At 43.9% G+C, this 25,960-nt stretch overlaps 1 protein-coding gene across 3 annotated transcripts in view; it reads left to right on the top strand.

The window, feature by feature from the left end:
* The window catches only part of CRADD (CASP2 and RIPK1 domain containing adaptor with death domain), a 76,806-nt gene that overhangs the window by 33,306 nt on the left and 17,540 nt on the right, over positions 1 to 25,960 (top strand). Inside the window, exon 3 of one of the 3 annotated variants that reach the window (XM_066995072.1) lies at positions 20,861 to 21,108. The exons of the other annotated variants lie outside the window; for them this stretch is intronic. Coding sequence (XP_066851173.1) covers positions 20,861 to 21,084 — 224 coding nt within the window. The 3' untranslated portion in view covers positions 21,085 to 21,108. Of the gene's footprint in view, positions 1 to 20,860; positions 21,109 to 25,960 lie in introns of those variants that run through there. 3 annotated transcript variants of the gene reach the window in all.

Here is a 25,960-nt window from a genome sequence, read left to right as displayed (position 1 = left end):
GCTTAAATAGCTCTTTTACTTCCTCTGTGATATATTTATAGAAACACGTTCTGTAGCCCTCTCAGCCTACATCTCCTGAGGCTAACCAAGCCAAGCTCCTCAGGTCCTCCTCTCTTGTATCAGAAGCTGGTCTGTTCCCATCACCGTTCTAATAACCCTGCTTTTCATCAGTTTGAGGCCAGTTTCCTTCAATATGGGTAATAAAAACTTTTCTCAGTGCTCCATGTGAGCTCCTGGTTTCTAAAGCTTTACAGAATGGCAGTGATTTGTATCTAACAGAAACTCGTCTGATACACTTCAGAAGAATCTTTGTCTTTTATGATTATTTCAGGGGGATTATCTGTGTGATTTTATGGGTTTGTCATCTTTCACATTTTCAGCTGAAGAGTTTTCAGTTTATGGCAGAAATTCTGCTTTTAGTCCTTTTGTTCATGATCTTCCTTTTTCAGTTTCATTTCTGTAGCTACGCTTCACAAGGTCAGTTAGTTCTTCCGATTTGATATCTCCTCGGTCCAGGTGATTATTTAATAAAGTGGTTCCTTTTAGTTTATCAAACTTGCCCCTTTGAAGTCCTGAACTTTTATAACAGGCATTTTGCTTATCTGCTTAATTTAAACAAAAGCAAATAATGTTCTCTCAGCTTGTAATTATTTTCTTAATCCAATTGTATTATAGATATCTTTGCTACTTCCAAATCAACCCTGAGAATACCCACAGGCCCTCTTGTTTAAATAGTTATTTGGTAAAGAAATACATAGAATCTCACATCCAGAAATATCTGTTCCCCTGCTGTTCCATGTGTTCTGCTGTCTGTATCTCCTAAATTAAAATCTCGTTTTCTACTAGGAATTCTGTCTTTTGAGTCTCAGGTGAAAAATTTCTTTGGGGAAAAATGGAAAAAAAATCTGCTGCAAGTGAACTCAGAGACTGCTGCAAAGCTTCCTTCCTCTAAACAGATTTTGTATTATAAATACTATTCTTTTCTTATCATTGCCAATGATACTATTCATGTTCAGTTTTTGCCCATCATTTTACTTGTGTTTTCATCTTTCCTGAACATTGTTGTGTCTAGGTCCTGACTGCATTTTCTGTTATTCCTGCAATGTATTGCTTCACATTTTGCACCAGCAATTAAAATTCCTCTTTTTCTTTTCTGGTCCATGTCCTAAGTGTTAGTACACAAACATTTTACTTGTTTCTCACTAACCACATCCATTTCCCTCACCGGATTAGGTATAATCCTGTGTTTCCTCTCAATTACTGCTCTCTGCAGTATTGGGTCTGTTTTCTTCCTCATTTTTGTCTTTCTTTTCCCTCATTGACATTCTTTTTCCCATTGCCATACCTTTAAAAGCAAGATTTTTCAGGATAATTTTCCAGCCTAACTCCATATCCTGTATCCATTTGACACGCTGTTCTTTTTTCTTCTAGATCCAGTCGCATGACAGGTTTTGCAGATCTTCCTAACAACAGTCTCCCATCATGTATATATATCTTCCTCCTGTTCCTGGTGTCAGTATGAATCTGATTCCTTTCTTTTCCAATCCTTCTGTCCGTGGATCATCCTGCTTTCTGTGTAAGCTGCAGTCTTCAGTACACTGCCAGGCTGTTCCTCAGTGTCCAGTCCCTAGATGTTTCTGTTCTTTTCTCTTTTTGTAATGCTGTTTTCCTCAGCTTACATTATCATCCTTATTTAGGGGCTTCTTCTGAGACCTTTCTGTTTTGTTTTGTTTTGTTTTTGCAAATCTGTGCCAAGTCTGTGCCACGGTATGGAGCTGTACCAGTCGTCTTCCTGTATAAAAAAGGATCTGTCAAATACCCAGTCGAGGATAAGGGACACCTCACTTTCAATATCCAGTCATCTTTGTTGTCTTTGTAATTATTTGGGTCTGCCCCACCGCAGCCATAGTCACTGTCGTTGTTTTCTCATCCTTGCGTCACATTTGTAACAACAAAAACAATGAGAAAAATCTTCCTCTTCCAAACTCCTGAACACTGCCCTCTTTTCTGCTCTCCGTCGCTGGTTCCAAGGCTGCTGGATCTGTTCCATGGTTACTGGCTTCTGTCTCAAGAAAATACATACCGTAATCACTTGGTGAATTGCTTAATAGAAAGACTTACATCGAGGAATTGCATACAGTGTAGTAAAAGTTGATGAATTTAATATAGCTTGTTACTGTAGTAAAGAAACATCTGACTAGAACGCATACCAACAAAACCAGCACAGCAGCATTGCAGGAAAGCTTTTTAATATTGGACTGCATGTATTAACAGAAATACTTTAAAGTTGCAATTTCAGAGAATATTTTCTTTTCCTGAAAAATGAAGATGCTTCTGTAAATTAACTTTTCTTTAGTTGAAGCTGTATAAAAGCCTAACTAATGGACTAAAGACACATATTTCTTTAATATGGCTGGTTTCTAAGAAGATTAATTCTCATCGTATATTTAAGCCTGAAAAAATGCAGGCAACGTTCAGAATAATTTCTTATCGTTCATGTAAATCATTTACAGTAATTGGGGAATTATTGAATCATTACTTCAGTAAAGCTTGTTTGTTAGTGGGGTCACAGTCAGAGCTTTACATTTTCACTCTCTCTCGGGACTGAAGATTTTTTTAACTACAGAACAGCATAGTTTAAATCTTTCAAAAAATCAGTAGATGATCCTCCCTCTCCATCAAAACCTATGTTAAAAACATATTCAGATAGAATATTGATTAATTATTTCAATCTGATAGTTGAATAGGAGACCAGAATTTCTATTACAATTGCAGTTGTCTTCTGTAGTTGACTAAGAAATTAAGTACATTTTAATTAAGTTACAGTTGCTATTTGTTGAGCTTTTACTGTTCCTAGTTTTTTTCTCAGTTACTCTTACTGTTTTCCAGGAATTCTGGAACTAAGAAATGTTCTACTTAGAATTTGAAAACATAAAGCCTTCAATTCAGGGAGTTTGTTTTTAAGTTTGGAAGAGCAGTGAAATAGAGGTTCTAATTTGTTACTGTATGTGCTATCTTGTAAACATGTTTAGTATAATTTAATTGCACTTTGTGGAGCAAAAAAACCCACAGACAGTAATTGCAGATACATTCTTGCTACATTAAACAAACATTGCCCTCCAAAAGAGGGCGATTTTAATAACAAACCAAATAAGGAAGGAAGGGATATGTAAATAAATAATAAAAATTGAGTTTTTTCAAATGCAGAAATTATGTAATAGCTTCTTGACGTTCTCCTCTGCACTTGAATGAAACATATCTGATCTTTGCTCTTTTTGGTTTCTGTGAAAGTAGTAAGTTCCTTCTTTTCTGCCATTTTCCTATTAAATTGTTTTTCACATTAAAGATGCCAAAACTTGACCTTTCTCTGATTTTATTCTCTTCCTTTTCCAACTATTTCCTCAGAAGTATTCTATCTTTAGTCTTTTTCTGCCTTTTTTATTTGTCCATCCTCATCTTTCACTTCTCAGGACCCAGCACCAGTGATGCTCAGTACTCAGAGGAAACCATAACAGTCTTTTTCTTAAGCTAGTGGGACCAACCGTATTCTTAGTGAAGAATAGAAGATGACATCCCTCCCTTAGTCACCGGCACCAGATGCTGCAAACTGAAATTCATCATCAATGCTGCCTTTATTTTATTTTATTTTATTTTTTATTTTAAATTAATAAAAAATGAGGGGGAAAGAAACACTAGGGTAGTAAGTGTGAAACACAAGCAGGTATCACATCAGCAGAGTTTAAGCTTGTTTTCAGAAACAGAAATTCATTTGCCCTGTTATTGCCCTCCGTGATGGAGGCTGCCAGACCTATCCTGTTTTATTTTCAATATCCATCGTGGCTCACTTCATTCTCTTTTTAGTATAACAATAATCACTCCGGGGAAGAGATGAAATAAGTAGTCTATGAAGTTAAATGCAGTTTAAGGTAAACAGGCCAGTTCCCACATGACGTAAAACGATACAGCTCCACTAATCCTGGTTGGGATTACAGCAGTTTCTGCCATCTGAGGGAAGTGAATAATGTCTTTGGTGAAAGACCCTGCGCTTAACTTAATTGAGTTGTCAGCTGAGAATGCAAGTGCTCTCCCAGTACTCGGTCAGTGTACAGTCACAAATACTTTATTTATCACAGCCCGATTTTATTGTATGAGTAAGTATTACTGATGTGTGCAAGAGGAGCTTTGGGGAAAGCAGCTCTGAAGCAGACAGCTGGCAGCAAAACCAGTTGCCACCACATGCAGGAAATGTTAGTGATTTGAAGTTTGGTTTTCAGATGAGTTGCTAAACCTGACCCATCTCTGCAGTAGTCGTGCTGGTGTCCTCTCTGCTCCGTGTCACATTCCCTCAGTGAACCATTCACTTGAGTAGGTGCAAGTTTGCAGGACCGGACCTGGCATCTTGTCCTTTCAAAAAAAAATCTCCTATGGTTTCTGTCCCTGTTTTGCCTCTTTGCTGGTGGAGAACTGTGACTCCCAGACTCTTTCTGTCCCATTTTCCCCCTCCCCGATCTGAGAAGTGCCAAACACAACCAGTGCTGCTTCTGGGCAGGGGGACGGGGAATGCAGTAAGGGCTGAGCACCCCGGCCCTGCGGCGGGGAGAGGAGTGCCTGTGGCTGCTGCGCACAGTTCATGCCCTGCCCCAGCAGGGGCAGCTTCTGCTCGTCCGCATCTCTGCAAAGGGCTGGCCATGGCCCTTCCCATCCAACTTGGGCTCAGCAGCCTCTCCTCCAGCAGGCATGGGCCGAAACGTGAGCCCTTGTCTCGCCTCCGTACAACCAGCTTGGTGGCAGCCCCCCAGGAGCTAAGACCTGCCGCCTCCCAGAGCAGTGCGCCTCCCTCCTCCTTGTCCTGACACGCATGCCGGGATGCGCTCCTCGCTTCTCCCGTCTGAGAGCCAGCCCTGTACCAATGAGCGGCGGTTGATAACCAAGCGAGGAATAAACCAGGAGCACGTAACACCTGCATTTCTCTCAGGTTCTGTAGGAGACCTTTAGGACCAGATACACGGATACCCATTTCAAGACTTAATGCGGCTCTTTTAGATTGCTGGGGCAGATAATTGTTCTGATTGCCTTCTTCCAGTATGAACATTGCCTTGCAATTCATTTTCTTCACTTGCATTTACCTGGGTAAAAGCTTTTTTTCTTTGCGGATGAGCTTCTGAAGATCCCAATGATACAATCTTTGACTCCATCTCCTTTCTTATAGCTGGTGTTTGCTTTATGCCAACCATAGTAAATTAAATTATAGCCTTCTCAGTGCTGAGAAGACTGCATTCCTGTTGATAGGCATGTTTTTGCTTGACATGTTGGCATTTGTACCTGTGGGTGGAGACTGGCCTGAGTTTACTCTTTTGCAGGTGACAGGGGTGACATTCATTTTCTCACTTGATTGTAGAAGGTAATTGAGTGAAGCTCTCTATTTTCAAGGCATGTTTTCATCCCAGCCTGCAATTTTCTCCCTGCCTAACAGCAGCAGAGTTGGCCTTTTAGCACAGACTCACTTAAAATGTTGCTATCAGTTGTATTATTTGACTGTCCTGCTTTTTGCAGCTCTTTTTTTTCCCATCAGGATCACTTTGAGAACTAAGCTTCTAATATTTACGATTAATTATTTAGATCTTAAGAGTCTTCTACACAGCATGATCTTGTTGGTAAGAAGTCTCTGGCTGCTGAAATACATAGAAATGACAAGAAAAAAATAGAAGATCCCTCCATAAAACATCTCTGGGTTTGTGCTACTAGGATCAGGTGTTGAAATTGAGTGTGATAAAATGCCTGTGCTGTCTTGAAGAGTAATCCTTCATTCAAATGAATTCTTGGTAGATAACTGAAAATAAGAAAGGAAAGTGTGTTCACTGGTGATGAAATGTGTTTTAACTGTGATGCAATCTGCACAAGGACTTCCAAGGGAGAGGTGTGCTGGACCCCTGGAGCTGTGCCACTCCTGAGTGCTACGTACAAGACCCCGTGCTGGCTGCCATCGCCACAGGCACACTTGCTTGGAAAAGGCAGCAGATTGCTACCCTTAGCATGCTGCTGTGCAGGCAGTGGCTCTGTTGGCACCTACTAGGTCTGCCTTCTTTTTCTTGAACACACTGCAATATTTTCTCCCATTCAGAAATGTTGACCACAGAGTTGGTTAAGGTAAACCGTCCAAAGCCTCTTAACCCAGAGATGCCCAGTGATTTCTCACGCTGCCTGTTCTCTGCAGGACTGTCCCCTTGCGAGTGTGCCAGCCAATTCATCTGCCAGTCCCTGCCACTGGTGGGCTTGTTGGGAAGAGGGGCCTCTGCCCTGCAGATGGAGGCAGGCTGACTCAGGGCTCTGTGGTGTGGCTCGTGTCACACCCCAAAGCCACACTGAGAAACTGCCTTCATTCCCCCTTGTCTTTGGCTATCCATAGAGAAAATTCCGCTGATTTAGCAGGATGCTAGATCTGGTTTCAGGGCTGTGGCAGCTTCTGCTGGACAGAGAGAGCTGTGCTAGGTCCTGCCCATGCGGCAGCAGGGACTCCCCCCTCCTGGTGATACGGCATGCGCACAGCCCCAGCCAGGTGCGTGGTGCATAGAGTGGAGATGCCAATTCCCTGGAGGGGAAGACATGGATGTGATGGATATATGCTTCAGTGCCTTCCTTAGAGAGCTCTCTCCATTTTAGCAACTTTTCCCAGTCATGATTCTCTTCTTGATTTCCCTTAGAAACATCAAGCTGCTTACGCTTCCACTCCCTGGTTCCCAAAACCTTGGTCCCTTCTATTAGACTTCTGGGCCTTGCGCGTGGCCAAGGCCTCTGTCCTCACCCATTCCCCTTCTGACTGCTCCCAAAAGCGTCCACTTTGCTTTCCAGCATGCACACATGCTGTCACGGTCTGGTGGATCTGTTTGCTTTTTCTTCCCTTTGCTTTCTGGAACGGGCCAACTATTCTGCTTATGAACGTTTTGTATACCAGTAGGGCTTTTCCTGGGATTCGGGGAGAAACCAGTGCCCAGGTTATCTTAGTACTTGAAGCAGTTTGCAAAAGAAAAATCTGTTTCTTGTCCCCTGACTGAGGAATACCCGCTCTTCTCAAAAGAAGCTTCCCAGAGCTTCCTCGCACATAATAAAAAATGAGCTCTCCTTTTTTCTGCTTAGCTGGAAGGCAGGCCTGAATGGTTGAGGAAAGATGTGGTCACCATCCTACATAATCCTTTCCAGCTCTTTTGAAGGAAGATCTTTGTCTTTACTTTTGCTCTCTCCTGCTGTTGCTGTGCCTACCACTCAGTGTCTCAGCTGGGCTTGGCTTTGCTCGGCAGCTTTTCCTGCAGAATCCTCCTGCTCTCGCATACCAGCCGCCTGCCCTCCCATCCAAGCGGCTTTTCGCACCGTATAATGTTCTGCTGTTCTCCCCTCCCGGCGATGCCACGCGGTGGCCTGCCAGGCTGGGACACACCTCTGTCTGAGGGGAATGCGGGCTACATGGCGGGGCCGGGCCGGGCCAGGCCGTGCTGTGCCTCAGGAGGCAGAGCCACGGGAGCATCGAGGATGAGGGGACCTGTGCAGGGGTGGGGGAGCCTTCACCTGCTTGGGGAAGATGAAGGAGGGGGGCAGACGACACAGGGCAGGAGAAGCAGGAGCGTGTGGTAACTAGCAGCCAACATGGCCTCTGTCTTCCGTGATGGAGGCTGCCAGCCTGCCCTCCTCGCGCTGTGGTCAGTTCTGTGGGTCTCCTCCTGCCATCCCTGCCCACCCACTGCAAACTGAGTTCCCCATGGTTTTCCTAGCAAGGGCGGCCTCGTCCTCATAGGACACAGACTGCAGTTCCCCATCCCTCCCTTCCCGCCTTCTCCCAGGGCCACCCGTTCTCAAAGGCAGGAGAGGGCATGAGGAACGTACCCCAGGGGAGCAGGGAGGGAAGAACATTGAGGAACTGCTGCTGAAGCTCGCTCCTTCTCATTAGTAGGAGAAGTGTCACACTGAGCTGCTTGGGACTTGGTGGCATATGTCTGGGACCACTGCCAAAACATCCATTTGGCGTGAGGTTCATTTGATGGAGTGATACAAATAGCAGAGGGGTTTGCAGAAACCAGGGGTGATCAGACATGGTCAGTGCTGGGTTTTTCATTTTTACAATACTGTTAGGCTTCTAAAGTGACTTGAAGTACTTTTCATCCATGGTAAATCGGAGCTTTCTAAAGCCACCATTAGTAAAGAAATCCTTGAAACTTGGGTACAGTCATTGAGGTGAAAAAGACTAGAGCAGGTGGCTTAAGTGTTCAGAGCATCCCCCTATTCCTGGTATTCTTTTCTCCCTGAGGTTTGTTTGCTCGTTCTAATAGAATCTGTGTATCAAGGCCAAAACACTGAATCTCTGTTTTTCCTCTCTGAACTGGGGTTTGCTTTCACTGGAGTTAAAGGGGAACTGGAGGCCCCTTGGGGCTTTGAAGTAAATGCCAGTCTTTGACATCTGCAGAAGGTGTGGAATGTGATCGGTATTTTTAGAGAATTTAATGGCGTTTGATAAGGAACGCGAGAGTTAGGAAAGCTGCAGTTTTGAATTTGTGTGTTAAACAGTAAAATTCATTTGGGGGCTGTCTTGTATTTTATGTGAAGGAGAGAGAGCAAGCAAGGGAAAAACTGATTCCTTCCATGTTTCTTTTATTCATGTAATAATAAAAAAGAGCTCTTTGAATGCGGTTAGGGCGTATTTGTTCACCAGTCCCGTAGGAAGTGGTATTTTCTGTGCAGCATAAAAACACACAGCTCTCAGGTATTTCTCTCAAAGTCGCCAAAAAAAAAAAAAAAAAGCATGCACACACACAAACCCAAAACAACACCCTAAACCAAACTTCAGGCAGAGTGGGACTCCCAAGGAACACCACTACCTATTCTGAAGTTTTCTGTCCCCAGATTTTCATTTTATTTTCCCTCTAGAATAGCTAAATTAAAATGAGGACAAGTGGCTAAGCTGATTTCTTAGTGAGCAGTAGTGAAACTGGTTAGAACTTCCCTGTCTTTCTTCCCTCAGTCCTCTTGACTTTAAGGGCCGATTGTATGTTAAAGAACAGTGAGCTACTGGTTATATAGTACATTAGTACATCATGCTTTAATATCTTCAGTAGGAGGGAGAATTAGTGAAAACCCATAGGGGATACCACTGCATTTGAGAATTCCTAAATTTGGCTTTTTTGGTTGATTTTGTACTGTAGACGTTGTCCATATGCTGAGCAGAATTCAGGCCTTTATTCAATGGAGTTCTTAATCACAAACCTAACTTCAACTGTATGGATGGTCCCAGTTATCATGGGTGTTGACAAAGTCATCTTCAAGAGTCCATTTGCTGACCTCTCTAAATATAGCCTGCTTTATTTTCTGCTAGCATAAGAAGTGATGTTTAACCATTCATCCTGTATTATCTTCCTCCTCATTCTTTTTCATCCCCAGAACACATTAGACTCTTTCAGACTGGAGGAATTTCATACTTTACAGAGTGGATGGGGCACAGGAAAAGACCTGTTAATCAAAAAGGCCAGGGAACAAAATTGTACAGAGCAGGGAATTTCAAAACACATCGGTTTGCAGCTAGGGCAAGTGACTTCTCTGAGTGGCAAAACAATATCCCTAATGAAAAGAATTTCCACTTCCGCATGCACATTCACAGCGTCACAGAATGGTTGGGGTTGGCAGGGGCCCCTGGGGACATCATAGAGTCCAAACCCCTGCTGAGAGCAGGGTGAACCAGGGCAGGTTGGTCAGGACCACGACCAGTCAGGTTTTGGATGCATCCAAGGATGGAGACTGCAACCTCGTCCAGTGCTTGATCACTCCCACAGTAAAAAATATTTTTCTTGTAGTTAAGTGGAACTCCTGTATTTCAGTTTGTGCCCATTGCCCGCCATCCTGTCACGGGGCACCACTGAGAAGAATGGCTCGTCTTCACTCCCCCTGTCGGGTATTTCCACATGTTGATAATATCCCCTTGAGCCTTCTCTTCTGCCTCAACACTCCCAGCTCTCTCAGCCCCTCCCCATGTGCCAGTTGCTCTCAGCCCTTTATCATCTTCCTGGACCTTCATTTGATGCAGTGCAATGTGTCCATGTCTCTCGTTCACTGGAGCTGGCTACTTTTAAGATGGGAAATGTATTCTAATTTAACAAATAATTAATAAACCTTTTCAAGAGTTTTTTTTTCCTAGTTGCACAAAAGTCACAAAATCAGTGCAAAAACATTCTTCAGTTTTGGATTCAGCAGGTTAGCAGTAGCAGCTTACAAGGTTATTAGACATTGCAGGCAAGAAGGCCACATAACAGTGCGCTATTACAGCTTTTCAAATGTGACTAAATTCATACCGTAAGCTAAATCACAGTGAAATCTGGAGATTGGAATTTTGTGTACTGTTGCTGTTCATGTTGGGGTCTTTTTTTTTCTTGTACTTTAACTTTCTAGCTTCCGTGCTAGTTAATCATTTATAAGTGTTCGATACTATACTAGATTTACAGGGAGTAACTTTGGCTCACTGCCTGCATAAGTAGTGATTTTTCTTTATTTAAAAAAAAAAAAAACAAACAACGTTTTAATGTGCTGCAAGTCTGTGGCCACTGTTGAGTCATGCTGTATAACTAGGCCAAGCAGGGATGTCTTGCTTATTTCTGTGTTTCTGAGGATATTTCTAACATTCTGCTCTAATTAACAGAATGAAGAAATGAGGGAAAACAAGATTTTTTTTTTATATATATATATATTTTAATATGACCTCCAATTACTTAACGGGAGAGTTAAACTTAACAGTTTGAGTTCTCCTGTTAAAATGAAACTAAAGTGGTGGGTCATTTGTACTGTGTAAGTGCATGGGGAAAAAATACTTGATGCTAAAATAGTGGGTTGCCAAAAGGTCACTTTAACAGGAGCAGAAGGCATAACAGGAATCAGTGCCTGAAAACTGAGGCCAGAAAACTTCAAATTAGAAGCAGGGTTCGCATTTTTAATAAGAGAGGTGGCTAACCTTTGGAGAAAATTGCTGGTTGGCAAATTAAATATTTCCCCATACCTGCAAGTAAAGACTAGAGGATTTTCTGGAAGACACACTGTACACAAACATAAATTTGTCCTGTATTTGTCGCGCTTGTAAAAACTCTGCTTAAAGTAGGATTAGATACACAGAAAAGTTTGAAGAGGGTAGAAAAAGTGGATACAGTCATTTAGAAAGACAAGGCAATCTAGCCCCAGTCAAAACTCAGGGACTGCAAGATGAGGCAGAAGCTCGGAGCAGCTGCTCTGGGGAGCTGCTTTTCACCACCATGGTGTCACCACAGGGGGATGGAGCTGAGGAGCCCTTAACTCTCCAGGATGGAGAGGAAAAACGGTCCTGTGGTTAAGACCTAGGAAGGAAACAGGCGAGAAGAATCCTCTCGATGCAATTTTAAGGCTGGGGCTGGTGGGAGGAAGCGGGGACTTGTAAGGCCCTGCCTGGCCTGACCTCCCACGCTGCAGTTCAGAGAGGATCAAGTGGCTCCCAAGTGGTCCTTCTGTGAACCTGACTGCTGGTGAAGTCAGTCAGACTGTTCTAGAAGAACAGATACAAGGAGAGGATGGGCAAGGAGCAAAAGTGATGTTACTCAAAATGCCCGTTTTTACAACAGAGAAAACATTTGGCTAATTCACAGATGCCTAGCAGTGTGGATGGCGTACTCTCTGATCCTTGGATGGAAGGTACTACGAACACAACATGTTTTTTTTTCTTGTGATTCTAAGCGTGTGTAAGGCCTTGAAGATGAGTCAGCTATGAATTAATAATGTGTTCAGCAATTAAGAAACCCATATAATTTAGTGAAATTATTTTCTTATGGCAGCAGAAGGTACACTGCGACTCCTGCAGCTAGGTCACAGTTCTGTCACTGCTTATGGTCCTCCCACTGAAACCAGCGTGGCATCGAGAATGCTTCACATCTGGCTGAATTGTGTCTGTGGGCCCATGACTCAGAAACAACAGATCGTTGTGAACCACCTCTGGGAGTTACAAAAGGGTTCAGCTCCCATCAACTCCACTAGTCTTCTCTAGAAATCTCTGGCATGAATTGCTAAGCAGATTACCTGCTCTTATCTGACCCGCCTAGAGAAACTCCAACTATGAGAAAAGTTGTTTATGCAAATTACTGGCCTCAAAATAAGAACAGCACTTGTAATGCATTTCAGAAATCAGTAAATTACAATTCCTGGGGAGCTGTGTTCAGAACACAGTAATAGCTCTGGTCCTTCTGCATAGGGCTGAGAAGATGATAGGAAGTAATACGTCACTGGGAAATTGGTATTTGTTGTCAGATTATTTTTTTTTGACTGTGAAACATTGCTTTAATTAGTGCGTTTTTGTTGTTATTTTTATTAAAGGCTTTTTGTTACACGCTAAGGGAATAACCAGGGACCATTATGTAAATGCAAAGTGTCATCTTCGTTTTACATATGGTTCCTGCTCTAAGTGATACTTTACATAAATTATCATAGCACAGAATAAATCATTTGGTACTTAAAGTTGTCAACTGGTGTAAGCAGAAACATGCTTTGTTACTAAAATCAAAGAGAGATTCTTAAAATGCGTAACTCTTCTAGCAGCCTAAGATCTCTTTCATATTTATGTTTTGGTGATCTTGCTGTGTTGAGTTGAAGAGTTTTCATTTTGGAGGAAGCCATGAATACACATCCTTTTATAAATCATAAGATCAGATCATCGCATTTTGTTTTTGTTATATTTACCCTACTTGTGGATTTTGTATATAATCAGTGTCACAATGACCTTACAAATATCTTATCAAAACTTAATCTCAGCCCTGCCTCTCAAATGCCATACCCAAGTGCTCACATTGTCCTGCACCACATCACCTTTCCCACCTTCTCAGTGCAATCCACACTGGCCAGTTGGCATGTTACACATTTCATGGCCTCCTACCCATTTCTCTTTATTAGAAAGGCCTAATAGCAGCTGTGGACTGGCTTGGAAAAAGCCTGCCTGGCACCGTACTGTATCTCTGAAAGAGGCTGGTAGGAGATACTGATGGAGAAGTAGAGGACCTAAGCGTCTCCAAAGCAGCATTTGGATCCCTGTGTTTTGTAGTCACTGGAAATTATTTATCCTCTGAATTTTTCTAATCTGTTTTGAACCCAGTTTTACTTTAGCCTCCAGAACATCCTGTGTCCGTGATTTTGGCAAACTATAGGGTGAGGAAAAAAGCTAATTTTTCCTTACCGTTTTTTTAACGTATAAGCTGCCTGTTAACCTGGTAAGCACCTGTGCTCAAGGGTAGCTTGCATCTGTCTTTCTCTTCCTTTGTATTCAGTGAGTGTTGCTGACATGGTGATAGGTACTAAATATAAAAATATGATTACCAAATGGGAAGTATGAGGGCAACTAATCTTTTCAAGAAGATTATGTATTCTGTGCACAGATGCTGGCTTTTTAGTGTCCACAGACTCACTTAGTGCCAATAAGATAAACACATACATTTTTATGATCTTCTGAAGCACTGTAGCCCACAAAGCAGTTTGTGATACTGCTGTTGTGAAAGCCCTCGTTTTCGCATAGGTGATGCAGCCTCCTGATCTGTCGTGGTGTGAGTTTGGGGTCAATGTTTGGAGTCATTCGAGTCATCTGTCATTGCTCCACTGACTGGAGTCAGTGGTTAATGGGTCATACTCAACCTGGACCTTCGGCAAGTGGAGTAGCACAGGGCCTGTCCAGGGACATGCTGCTTTTAATAGCAGGGACCTGGGTGTAGGAGGCTGAGTGCATTCACCAGGCCTACAGATGATATCGAACTGGGGGAAACACTCAGTATGCTAAAGCACAAGGCTGCCGTTCAGAGCTACCTAGACAGGCTGGAGGAATGTGTCAGTGACAACCTTATGAAATTCAGCGGGGACAAATGCAAAGTCCTGCACGTGGGAAGGAAGACCGCCTGGCAGCAATACAGGCGGGGGACTGACTGGCTGGGGAGCAGCTGTGCTGAGATTTTAGGGCTGTGATACACACAGGGATTGTAGGGCTGTGATACACAGCAAGCCAAACGTGGGCCAGCAGTATGCCCCAGCAGCAAAGGGGGCCAGCAGCGTCCTGGGCTCTGTCAAGAGAAGCAGGGCCAGTAGATAGAGATAACTGGTTATCTGCCCTAGGAGTCGTCAGATCACGCCTAGATACAGCGGCTAATTTTGGCTCCCCGAGTACAGGGAAGACATTGATAAACTGGAATGAGTTCACTGAAAGCCCACCAACACAGCCGGGGCTGGAGCACCTGCCCTGTGTGTGCAGAAACCATAGATGTTTCCAAAATGATGTGGGGAGCCTAGCTGAATATGTAGCTTCCAGATACGGTGTTCAGAAGACATCACATCCCATGAATGCTTTGGAACACTGACCCATAAATATGATACTGTATTCTCACTTTTAACAGTAATCTACAGTGGAGAACCTGATAGACATGATCTTGGTGACACTTGACAAGAAAAAAGTGTCCCTTCATGCTTCTTTGGAAACCTGAGAGCTCTCGAGCTCCTGATGGAGATGATTATCTGTATGGAGTATCTGTTAGCTCTTCACTTTCGGGAGGTAAAGATAAACTTGTGAACTTGTAGAGCGGAAGGGCAATTCTCGAGAAGCTGATACTGAGCTGATAAAGATCAGTGGGGCTTCCTGTGATCTATTTGCTGACAAAGGCATTAACAAAGCCAACATTTTTATTCCAGGAGCATGAGTTCAGGGACACAGATCATTGTCTCGCTGCTTGTGGTCTCCTTTTTTTTCTCAGTCAGTTCCCCCAGTTTCAACAAGATTTCCAAAGGCCAAGGAGAGGAAGCCATGACCACTTTCAGAGACCCAAGCTAGCTGGCGTAGAGCTGGCAATGTCCACTCTCCATGGAGACTTCAGCAGCCAGTGCTTGCTTCACAGTGTTAATGTATGTCAAAGACCATAAGCAGTTCCACATTCTTTCCAGCAAACATGCTGGCTACACACACGATCAGAGTTACTGGTCCAGCTTAGGCAAGACATCACCCGGACCAGCAGCTCTCCAGAGCCAGGCATGGAGTGGGGAGGTGCCACGACCGGGCCCACGGCCATGGCCCCAAGCTGTCTGTCCTGGCACAGCACATTGCCTATCAAAGGATGCAGAGGAGACCCATAACTCAGTATTCAGGCTATGCTCTGGGGCTGCAGATCCTGAAGCAGAACCCTTCATCTTAGAGTCAGCTCTGTTAGAGTCCACCCTTGTGGTACAGTCATTCTCAATCTCCTCTCTCTGCTGGTGCTGCTTATGGCCTTGCTGCAGAATTATCCATCAATGAAGAATGTGCCTTGCCCACATCTTGAAACCCACCAGTCTCACTTTTGTTGCTTTTTTCTTCAGAATGCAGATTTTGTACAGTTATGAACTATTTTCTATTCAGTGTCACTGAATTAGCTCTTTTCTCAGTTATTATGTTCTGCCTTTGCTTACACTGCTCTGTTCTCTTAAATGCATGTCTTGTCCTGCATATTTGCTATTACCAGTGTTAATGTCTAAATCAAAAAGAGTGCAGCTGAGTTTCTATCTCCTAGGCAGTCAGTGGGGCTGAGAAAGAAAGACACTATGAAAAATTCCCCCCGAGCCTATGCCTTGTAAATGAAATTAATTTTATTTGGAAGCCCTTGAGACATAAACCATGAAGAATTTTAATGTCATTCTGATGAGACACTTTTCAGAGCAAATCACACTTTAAAAACTCAAAGTTTTAATAGCCACGTATGTTTGCTAAAAGCCAGCAAGTACAGACAGACATATTTTAGAATGGAATAGAAAGAAACAGACCATTACTGGTTATTTAGAGAAAGTAAGGGATTCAATAAATCTCTGCTCTATATGGAAAGAGACCTCATGAGAATATTTGGGTTGCGACAAGAATTATTAAAAATGAAGACAGCAAAATTCTCTTCATTGTTTAACTCCTTGTGACTGGGTATTGCAAAACTCGAATTATTCAGTCATACATGTGTATTTTCAGCAACGAGACTGCATCAGTAAAATGAATATTGAAATAGGTAGGGGACTTCTTAGGTTTTATTTAAGACTTCAAATAAAGGCAGGTAGCTTTTAAGCAATGCATGGTTTCCACGCAGTGAGTACCTTCACCTTTGTTATACAGGCACTGTACTGTACAATGGCTTTCCAGTCTTTTTTTTTTTGTTTTGTTTTATTCTTCAGCTAGTCCTCACACTGAGCTGAGGAAGGATAGTATGTAATTTAATCTAATGAAGGTTATTGCAGAGGTAATTGTTGCATGGGTGATATTAAAGTAGCACTTTGCAGCTGATGAGCACTTCACTTCTCATTTCAAAGCTAAAAAAAATAAAAAAAATTAAAAAACACCCTGAGAAATGGCATAATTTAGATCTCTTTATAAGAAAGCATTAGAGCATTCTCCAGTATGAGGAATATTTATCATCTGTCCTCATATGTAATTTGCCAGCATAACTAATTAAGAAAAATAAGACAAAGCCACCAAGTGCTGTGATTGCAGATCCTCCATTAGTGGCATTGTAACGACTTCTTGAAGTTTAGGAATAAAGGAGTAGATATTTTTAGATATTTTTGCCCAGTGGAGGCACTTGCGTGCCATAATTAAAATTTGCCTTTGTGTCATTAGTTTTCCTAATCCTGCTTGCGTGCTTGCTGTCATGTACATCCCATTGTGGGAGTATGGTCTGATCTGGGATTAATAATCAGAGTCTGTCTGTGCCCTGCTCTCCAGTTTGGACTCAGGCGTGTTACGTTCGTATGCACAGTGCTCGACTTGTGAGGCAGTTGTCTGGCTGTGACGAAGACGTGGATCGGAGAGAACAGCTTCTAGGTTCTTGGCAAAGCCTTCTGGCTTTGCAAGCCCGCATGACCAGTTTGATTCACGCAGGAAGCATAAAAGGTGATCTCAAAGGACATAGCCCATCGGCAGCGGAGCAGAAGATGACAGACCAGCCATGATTTTCATATATGCTTTAATAGCTTTAATAAGTGGAACATAACTGCTGCCTGCTTGCAGAGCCAGATCACGAACTCCTTATCTTGTAAATCTCTATTGAGCTCGTGGGACTGACTAAAAACCCACAATATTTTCTGTAAGAAGAGATGCCTAAATTCAAGCGGCACAGCCAAATCTCAAATTAATTAGATTTTATAACTTAAGGGGGAGTTTAGGTTATCAGAATATAAAAGATTGCAGGATTTCTCTTTACTTTCAGCTGTATAGTTTTCTATTTAAGAGTTGCCAGCTTTCAGCTGCCAAGTTACAATTCAGATGAGGCTGAATTTCAGTAATAGTCAAAATTATTCTTAAACACAGCTTGTTTGTAGAGCTGTTTGGGACACATCAAAGACTTGTGTAAATGTTTTCTCTGAAGGTAGAGTATTCAGGTCAGATACATAATATGTTACTGGTGTCTTAAATTTAGGAATTTTCCTACACTTCAGTACTGTCTCTCCCTTTCAGTGTATCAGGTTCAGAAATGCAACTGATAGCCAACTGGCTTTTCTTTTAAGAAAGCTCAAAATCCTTGAACAAATTAACAAGTTGTGAGGGCTTCCAAAGGGAAATTGCCTAGACTGGAGTTTGTCTGAGGGGAGTTTGTCATCAAGAGGAATTCTCTGCCATCTAAGAAATCTTTCACCAGCAGTAGACATCCCTTACATAGAAAACACTGCCAAGCACTTATGGAAATATTTGAACTGGAAATGACTGACTAATTGATTGACTGGGCTTTTTCTACCACAGCCTTTTTTTTTTTTTCCTCTCCCCCCCCCCTTTTTTTTTTCTCTTTTTCAATCAGGCAGTTTAGAAATGAAAGACATTCCTGGCCACGACTGCTTACTCAATTGACTCAATTTTCCCTTTTCCTCCCTGGCTTCCGCTGGGATTGCTGCGACAGGGAAGTTTAATTGTGCTCTGTTTCAGACTCATCTCCTGCGGCTCAGGCCATGAGTTTTATTGGCCATTTGCAAACCCTCCCGAAACCACGGGTCTGAAGGGGAAATTGGCCCCGTAAGGCCTCAGAACTGACTCTTTTATTATCATCCTAAAAACTGTGCAGCGTGCTGGGGGTCGTGCGAGGGGTCAGGGTCATCCCAACCACGGGAGGTAACAGGCTGAGCGCGAACACCCCCAGCACCTGGGCAGGAGGCTAGAAAGCCCCGCGTGCTCTCTGTGTCGGAAGGCAGCCAGAAGAACGGCTTCACTAGCAGGGACGAGAGCTTGGAGCATCCTTCTGGGCACCGAGAGGTGTGGATTCAAACCGCAGGAATGAACGGTGGGTGCCGAGGGATGCTGGACGAAGTGGATCAGCGGCAGCACTGGTCCTCAGATCGTATTAGAGAGGACTGCAACGTTGCTTGCTTGTGAAATAAAGGGTTTGTTCAGCTCTGGAAGAGGCTTCTAGGCTGAGAACCCCAAACGGAGGCACCATCCTGGTAGCCCTCTGCGAGGTGCTTAAGGTCTGGAGAGGAGCATGGCTTGGTGTTTCTCATTCCTGTGAGTTGTTTCTCACACTGAGGGAGTCTCAACATCCAGGAAGGCACGTAAAGGCCCCATCAAAACCCAGTCCTTGAAATCTTGCAAGTCTGCATTTCCCACTTTACCTTTGTTCAGACCTCTGCAGAGCCCTTAGCTGTTTGGAGCAGTGTTCTCTTTTCATGTTAAGCACGCAGCACAATACCTTTCATCAACGTCTTTTCCCCGGAGCGCTGTTTACATGAAGCTTGTTCCTTTTAAGAGATGCAGAGCTTGCTCCTTTCAGAAGCCTCAAGTGATCAGCTTGCAGCACTTGAACAAGTTTCCCTGTCTGGGTGAATTCCAGAATAGAGAACTCGCCTTTGCTCGGTTTTTTCTCCCTAGCTGCTTTTCCCACAAGATGACACGTCAGGATGGGCAGGTGTCCCCCCTCTCAGGGAGTCTCCCTCCAGCCTCAGGAGAGATTAATTTTTTCAAGCTTTGTCAGCACTCCCTGAGAATGCTTCAGATTTTTCGCTCAAATAGTTCTTGTTTTGTTGCTGCAAGTTGCTGGTCATTTCATCCTCTGGTGAGATCGCTTTTTTTTTCCTCAGTGACAAGAAGTTTGGAATTGCCTTTTCTTTGACTAAGGCATTTTGCTTGTTCAGGCCTCTTTGCTTGTCCAGTGCTCTGCCCTTCAGGCAATGTGGTGCTTAACCCTCTGGCTCCCTGTTTAATGGTGCACGTCTCGTTCTCAAGGAGCACCTGGAGAAGAGAGAAAAGATGCCTTACAGGCATTTTGCAACAGTTTGAGAGGCTCTGAGGGGGACTGCGGTTCTCCTGTCTGGGTGGATCTGCTAGGGGCAATGGCACTGCCTTCCATGGCCACGATGCTTTTTCTCCCCTTAACTTCTTCTAATTCCTGGCCCCCTGAAATAAAGGCGAAATGAGACTCTATCAGCATCAGGATGCAAAGTCTGAGTGTTAGCAAACATTAAAAAAGGTTAATTTCCTTCAGTTCAAAGGAGCACCCAGAAGAAAACTGAGTACTGCAATGTGTGAACCAGGCTGTTAGCTCGGATACAGGGCTGTGAAGACTTAACCTTATGGCTATAAATTGCTACCAAGGCAGCTGCCAGATGCCTTTTCTCTGGTCTTGGTGGCAGGCAGCCTCGTGAGAGCTTTGCTGAACTTCTCTGCCTGCGAGGAGGCGGCTTGGAAGCGCTAGGACAACGGGCTGAGGACAGTTCATTGTATTTCAAATGTGGCATAATATTTGTTTCGTTTTTATAGCGCTGACTTGTCGAACTAAGTTAATGTATTTAAAACTGACATGTGACAGCTTTTTGATATAACGCGATTTCTAAATCAATCCTATCAGTTAAAAAAAGAAATATTTTAATGTAAGTTTACTTACAAGCAGTAATACCACCTCGGATTTCTAAGTCTGGAAGAATTTTAAAGCTGCCTCTGTATTTTTCTGTTGGACTGCGCATGCATAGGTTGCTGTATTTACGTACAGTCAGTGATGGCACCAGAGCCCAAATTTGGTTTTCATCACAGAATGTGCATTTCATGGTCACAAAAGGTGGAATGAGACCGGTCACTTTCACTTTCCTTTTTAAGGGCTATTTTTAATGTGCTTCATTTTCTGGCTCCCCTCCATTTGACCTGTGGTGTAATGTTTGGATTAGAGATGCTGCTGGGGAAACATTAAATCCAAACAAACTCCCTTCCACCCTGTTTTCTTGAAATCTTTCTTGGATAGTCACTAATACTCTTATTTTTTTTTCCATTACATTCTCTGCTAAACACAGACACACACTTGAGATCTCATGATTAGTAATTTCCCAAACCTAAAGCAGTTTTAAATGCTTTTTTGCCTGTTCTGTATTGGAGGGAAATTAGAAGCACCATGGTATTTGCTTTGATTTATTTTTCTTTGCTTTATTTATTTATTTATTTATTTATTTATTTATTGCTTTTCCTGAGGATGGGCTGGAAGAAGTGAGGAATTAGAAACCCTGGAAATTCTCGGCACTAACTTCAAAATAAACTTCTCCCCTTGGTAGCATGTCTGCCTATGAAGAGTGTTGAGTCGTTAAAGGGTTGGTCCCTTACACAGTGATGTGTGGAAGCTTTCCGTGTGACAGTGCCTTCAGTCACGCCTCAAGATGTATGAGTTCCTTCTTGCACAGCACGCTGATGTGTTCAGTCTTCCCGAAGCCACGCAGACCATGCAGATGCGATGCAGGCAGGCTCTGGGAACGTTTTGAAGAGGGATATTCCCATTTTGCAGAGAGCGTGGCGGAAGCTGAATGAAATATTCAAAGCTCACTATTAAGAATTTAATAAATGGATCCTCCTTGGCTGATTCCCCCACAGATACTGCCCAGCAGAGAAAGAAGCAAAGGTCAGAAGCGGAAGAGAATAGGAGAGCGAGCGATCAGGGCAGGATCAATGGCAAGCTCTGCTGTGGCCGTGTTCTGTCTGAATCCTCTCTGAAGCCAAGCTTCCTGAGAAGATACTGTATTTCTCTATCTTGCTTTATCCATCTTTTATTGTTTTATTTCAAGTCTCGTAAAATCAGCAACTTGGCAATGCAATAAAATCTCTGCTTGCTTTGTCCGTGTCCAACATAACTATATATCTTCCCCCTTACGCCCCACACCTGGGATAACACAACAAGGGTTCTCCTTCTCATGTCTTCACAGAGTGCCTTTGTTCCGGAATTTTAAAATCAAATCATTTACTTTTTATCCTGTTGTTGGATAAAATACGTATTTCACATGCAGCTTTGGTAACCCAAGTAACTTATGAGACTTACATTCTTCCTGCTGCTGCAGCATATTTTTTTCAGAAATATCTGGTTTGAGTTGATGAATCTGAGAACTATAATCTGTATTTTTATTATGAGCTTCTTGGCACTGGTATGTAATAAATTCACTTCATTACTCCATCCAAGAGAAATACTGTTGAGGGTCATGAATGTTTCATATCAATATCCTGTCTTTAATAAATCCTGGTCACTTCTGCAAAAAATCTGTCTGCGTTATGTTTTGGGATATTTGTGAGGAAAAATATGGAAAAATGAAATGTTTTAGTGTGCGACTTCCTTCCTTTTCACGGCCTCTGTCTCCTTTGTTTTCCTGATGGATATTGATCGTATGTGCTCACTCGTCCAGGCTGCAACTGCGCTTGGGAGTAGGAACTGAGTCAGTCCGTCCCTCCCTGTCCAAAATGCTCTAACCACTAGCATTTTAAAGCTTACCGGAGGAAGAAGAGGTGGTTACTGGAACTGGAGCCATCTGCCCTCTGAATCCTAAATTACTTGTATATAAAGCATTGCCCCATATTAAAGAGGTTCTAGCCTAAACTCGGTCACGATGCAAAAAGCTCGGGTTTAACAGGGAGGAATTGGACTGGTTATTCTCTATTTAGCTTGGATCCAGCTGCTCTCTGCCCCTACCCACCCTGTGCAGGCTGTTTCCCAATCCTGCTGGCACACGTGTTGGTCAGGACAGGGGAAAGCACAGTCACAAATGTCAAAGATTATCTGCTTTTAACAATTGCAATGATGGCAATCAAAGATCTTTCTCCGAGAACAGGCAGCGGCAAATTCTTTTGGAGGAACGCAAGAGCAGGACACAGACAGAGTCACCCTTGTGCTTATTGTTCCTGCTTTCAGTAGTCAGCAACTTCGGGACTTGTGCAAGCCGGCACTCATCTCTTCTGGGTCTGCTTCTCTGCCTGGTGGCGGTGCTTTGCGCGAGGGGGCCCGCTCACTTCTGCAAGAGCTTCCCACCCACTGCGTATTTTCTCGCCATGGCAGTCTGAGACCGGTAGGATTCTGGTTTAAGGGAATAAACCGAGAAAACATACGCGATAGGAACAGGCGCTGTGCCTGACAGGCCTCACCAGCACATGGCTAGGGCTCACCGGCACTACTGCGGAGCACATTTTTAGTAGTCAGAAGCCTTTCTCAGAATAGCATTGCTTGAGCCTTGAACTTTCATAGAATCATAGAATCATAGAATCATAGAATATCCTGAGTTGGAAGGGACCCTTAAGGATCATCAAGTCCAACTCTTGATACCGCACAGGTCTACCCAAAAGTTCAGACCATGTGACTAAGTGCACAGTCCAATCTCTTCTTAAATTCAGACAGGCTCGGTGCAGTGACCACTTCCCTGGGGAGCCTGTTCCAGTGTGCAACCACCCTCTCTGTGAAGAACCCCCTCCTGATGTCGAGCCTAAATTTCCCCTGCCTCAGCTTAACCCCGTTCCCGCGGGTCCTGTCACTGGTGTTAATGGAGAAAAGGTCTCCTGCCTCTCGACACCCCCTTACGAGGAAGTTGTAGACTGTGATGAGGTCTCCCCTCAGCCTCCTCTTCTCCAGGCTGAACAGGCCCAGTGACCCCAGCCGTTCCTCGTACGTCTTCCCCTCCAGGCCTTTCACCATCTTCGTAGCCCTCCTCTGTACACTCTCCAACAGTTTCATGTCCTTTTTATACTGTGGTACCCAGAACTGCACACAGTACTCGAGGTGAGGCCGCACCAGCGCAGAGTAGAGCGGGACAATCACCTCCCTTGACCTACTAGCGATGCCGTGCTTGATGCACCCCAGGACACGGTTGGCCCTCCTGGCCGCCAGGGCACACTGCTGGCTCATATTCAACTTGCTGTCTACCACGACCCCCAGATCCCTCTCTTCTAGGCTGCTCTCTAGCGTCTCATCGCCCAGTCTGTACGTGCAGCCAGGGTTTCCCCATCCCAGGTGCAGGACCCGGCACTTGCTCTTATTGAACTTCATGCGGTTGGTGATCGCCCAGCTCTCCAACCTATCCAGATCCCTCTGCAAGGCCTTTCCACCCTCATTTTAACTTTGCTGGTGTCCCTCTCTACCCAATGGGATGGCATCTACACTGGCACCTTGTTTGCATTTTCTTTGATTAGTTTGCGTCTTGGGGACAGACAGACAACATTGGAGATGATCTGGTGACTTTGTGAGGGAATTACATACAGTGAAAGAAAGCAGATGAAAATAAATTAAGACTGAAAATGAAAATAAATTATTCTTATTATGGTGAGAATTGCAGGAGATGATCCTACAGGGCCCGTGCTGGTGCAAAAGCCTAGTTCTGGAGGAGATTAAGCCATATCATTAGGTATAAGAACAGTTGTTATCTACAAAAAAACTCAAGCTATGTTCTCATAACAAATGAAAACAGAGTAGTTTCCCAAATGAGCTGTGATACCAAGATTTCAGTTTACTTTGGAAGATGCTACCAGGATGTAATTTCATAGGTGGGTTTTCTGTGCTGTTATAACTTGTCAAAACACACTTCAGTTAGTCCAGTTACTGGAATCCCCTGGAGGAAAGCAGCCTTCAGAGGAATGAAAGCCACAGTTTACCGACACAAATAGTTTAACCATCTGTTGCATAATAGGGTGACTCGCTTGGTTATTCCATTGGTTTTTGGTCCTATCCATACCGAAAGGTATTTGGAAGCAAAAGTCCAGACTACCTTTAATGGTGTGATCTTTTTTTGCTGTCAGGGTAAGGAAAGAGGAAAGAAAAAAAGCAAGGGAAGCTTAAGGAAATTCCTAATAATCCCATCCCCTCTGGGATGGAGGGAGAAGGAAGACTTGCTGTGTACGTGGAAGACAGGAAGCATGATTTTGCAATTATGGTGCATGACCAAGACTCCAGAAATCCTGGCTTTTCAGCTCTGCCACAGATTTGCCTGCCGTTCTCCACTCCCGTCCTCACAGGCAAAATTAAAATAATCCTGGGAGGGCCCTGGTGCCTTGCAAGGAAGGACACACATGTTTTTTTCTGCCTGATGCTGTTGCAGAATATCTGGAGCCATTGCCTCTGCCAGCTTCCTATATTTCCTCACAAGAACAAGAGCAGGGTGGGTCCATATCAGGCTGTCTTGTGTGGGGACTAGAGGACGCTTCACCTGCAGTGTACATAAAGAGTGTTAGCACTGCTGCGAATAGAAAGTGTCTGCAGCATGCATAAACTGTCCTTGGTTTTGGGAAGCAGGACAAACACCAGATATTAGAACTATTGGCCTGAAGCTCCTGACTTTATTGCTCATTGTTTGGTTTGCTTTTCAGCTCACAAAGCAATTCTTTTCCGCTCTGACTACAGCTTATCACACCGAGAATGTGCGGTGCCGTTGCAGTTGCCGTGGCAGACTTTGCTCCCAATGACACGTTCCATGTGGAAAGCAGCAATTCCACGCGCTGCAGCTAAAGGCTCGCTGAAACCTGGGAGAACAGCTGGCTTGGCTGACGGATATATACGCTCTGTGATGCTGTTATTGAATTGGGGCTGACACCATAAAATCCAGCCCATCGGTGCTTTATCACTTGTGTAGGGTTGCTGTGTTCCAGCTGCACTTTCTGGCTGAACAGTTGCTGGTGGTCTGCTGAGAAGTTACGTGTGTGTGTGTGTGGTTGGGGTGTTTCCTCCGTCCGTACCTCCAGGTGCAAGCAGATCCAGTCGAAGGGGAAAGAGTATGAGAATTGTTTGTCCCCAGACCTCATCATATTTCCAAGAGCTGATATTTTTGTTGGTTTGCGTGGAGCTTACTTGTGCCAGCGAAGGTTGCTGGACTTTCACTTATTTCGTGTTTTGTAGGTAGTTTTTGAGCATGAGGAAGCCAACGCCCTGCTGCTGGTTGAGGGAGGCATTGAGTTACATCTCGCAGTATCTGGGAGCCCTTCTGCGTTGTGGGAAGGAAGCCTTCCCAGAGGAAGCCGTGCCGCCGGGTAGTTGCAGCATGCCCTTGAAGACTCTGCTGGCACGGGCAGGTTGGGTTAACAGCCAAACTTTATAGGAGGTTCCTGGCCAAATAATAATAATAATAATAAAAAAAAAAAGCAGCAGAAGGAATGAACTAAATCAGTATGTGTTTCCGTCACCGTCTTTTCTGGTGCAGTCCTGCCTTACATACTTGCTAGTGCAAATGAGGTCTGGGCTCGTTCTTGTGTCACAAACAGTTTTTTCGTGGCAGACTCAGTGTGACCAGCGCGACAGGTCGCATTCTGCACCTGGTGCTGTAATGCTCTGAACTGTGGGATTTTCCAGCTGGGAATTCAGATTTCTGCTGTAGCCTCAAAAAAACCCAACCACAAAACCAAAGCACCACCACCACCGGTTAAAGCGGGAAGATTGTTGTAGGTAGCTAATTAAAAATTGTGTAATGGCAATTATGTAGTCTGGCTAGATATTTACTCCTGAAACACGTAAGATAATAGTTTGAGGGAGAGAATTGGAGAGGAGCTATTTTTGCTTTGGTAAAGAGAGCAGCATTCTTTATTTCTGAAAACAGCCGGGGGCTGGTTTGGCAGAAAAATCTTAAACCAGCAGCCGTCGTGCTTGCCATCTGCTAAGACAAAGCAAGCCTTAAACAAGGTTGACTCCCGAGTAGAAACAGAGGCAGCGTGCAGTGCGTGCACATGCTCACCCCT

The sequence above is a fragment of the Anser cygnoides genome, chromosome 1, assembly GCF_040182565.1.
Source record: "Anser cygnoides isolate HZ-2024a breed goose chromosome 1, Taihu_goose_T2T_genome, whole genome shotgun sequence".
NCBI classification, from domain to species: Eukaryota; Metazoa; Chordata; class Aves; order Anseriformes; family Anatidae; genus Anser; species Anser cygnoides.
Note: the sequence above shows the minus strand (reverse complement) of the source record. Positions and strands in the feature narration are given on the sequence as shown.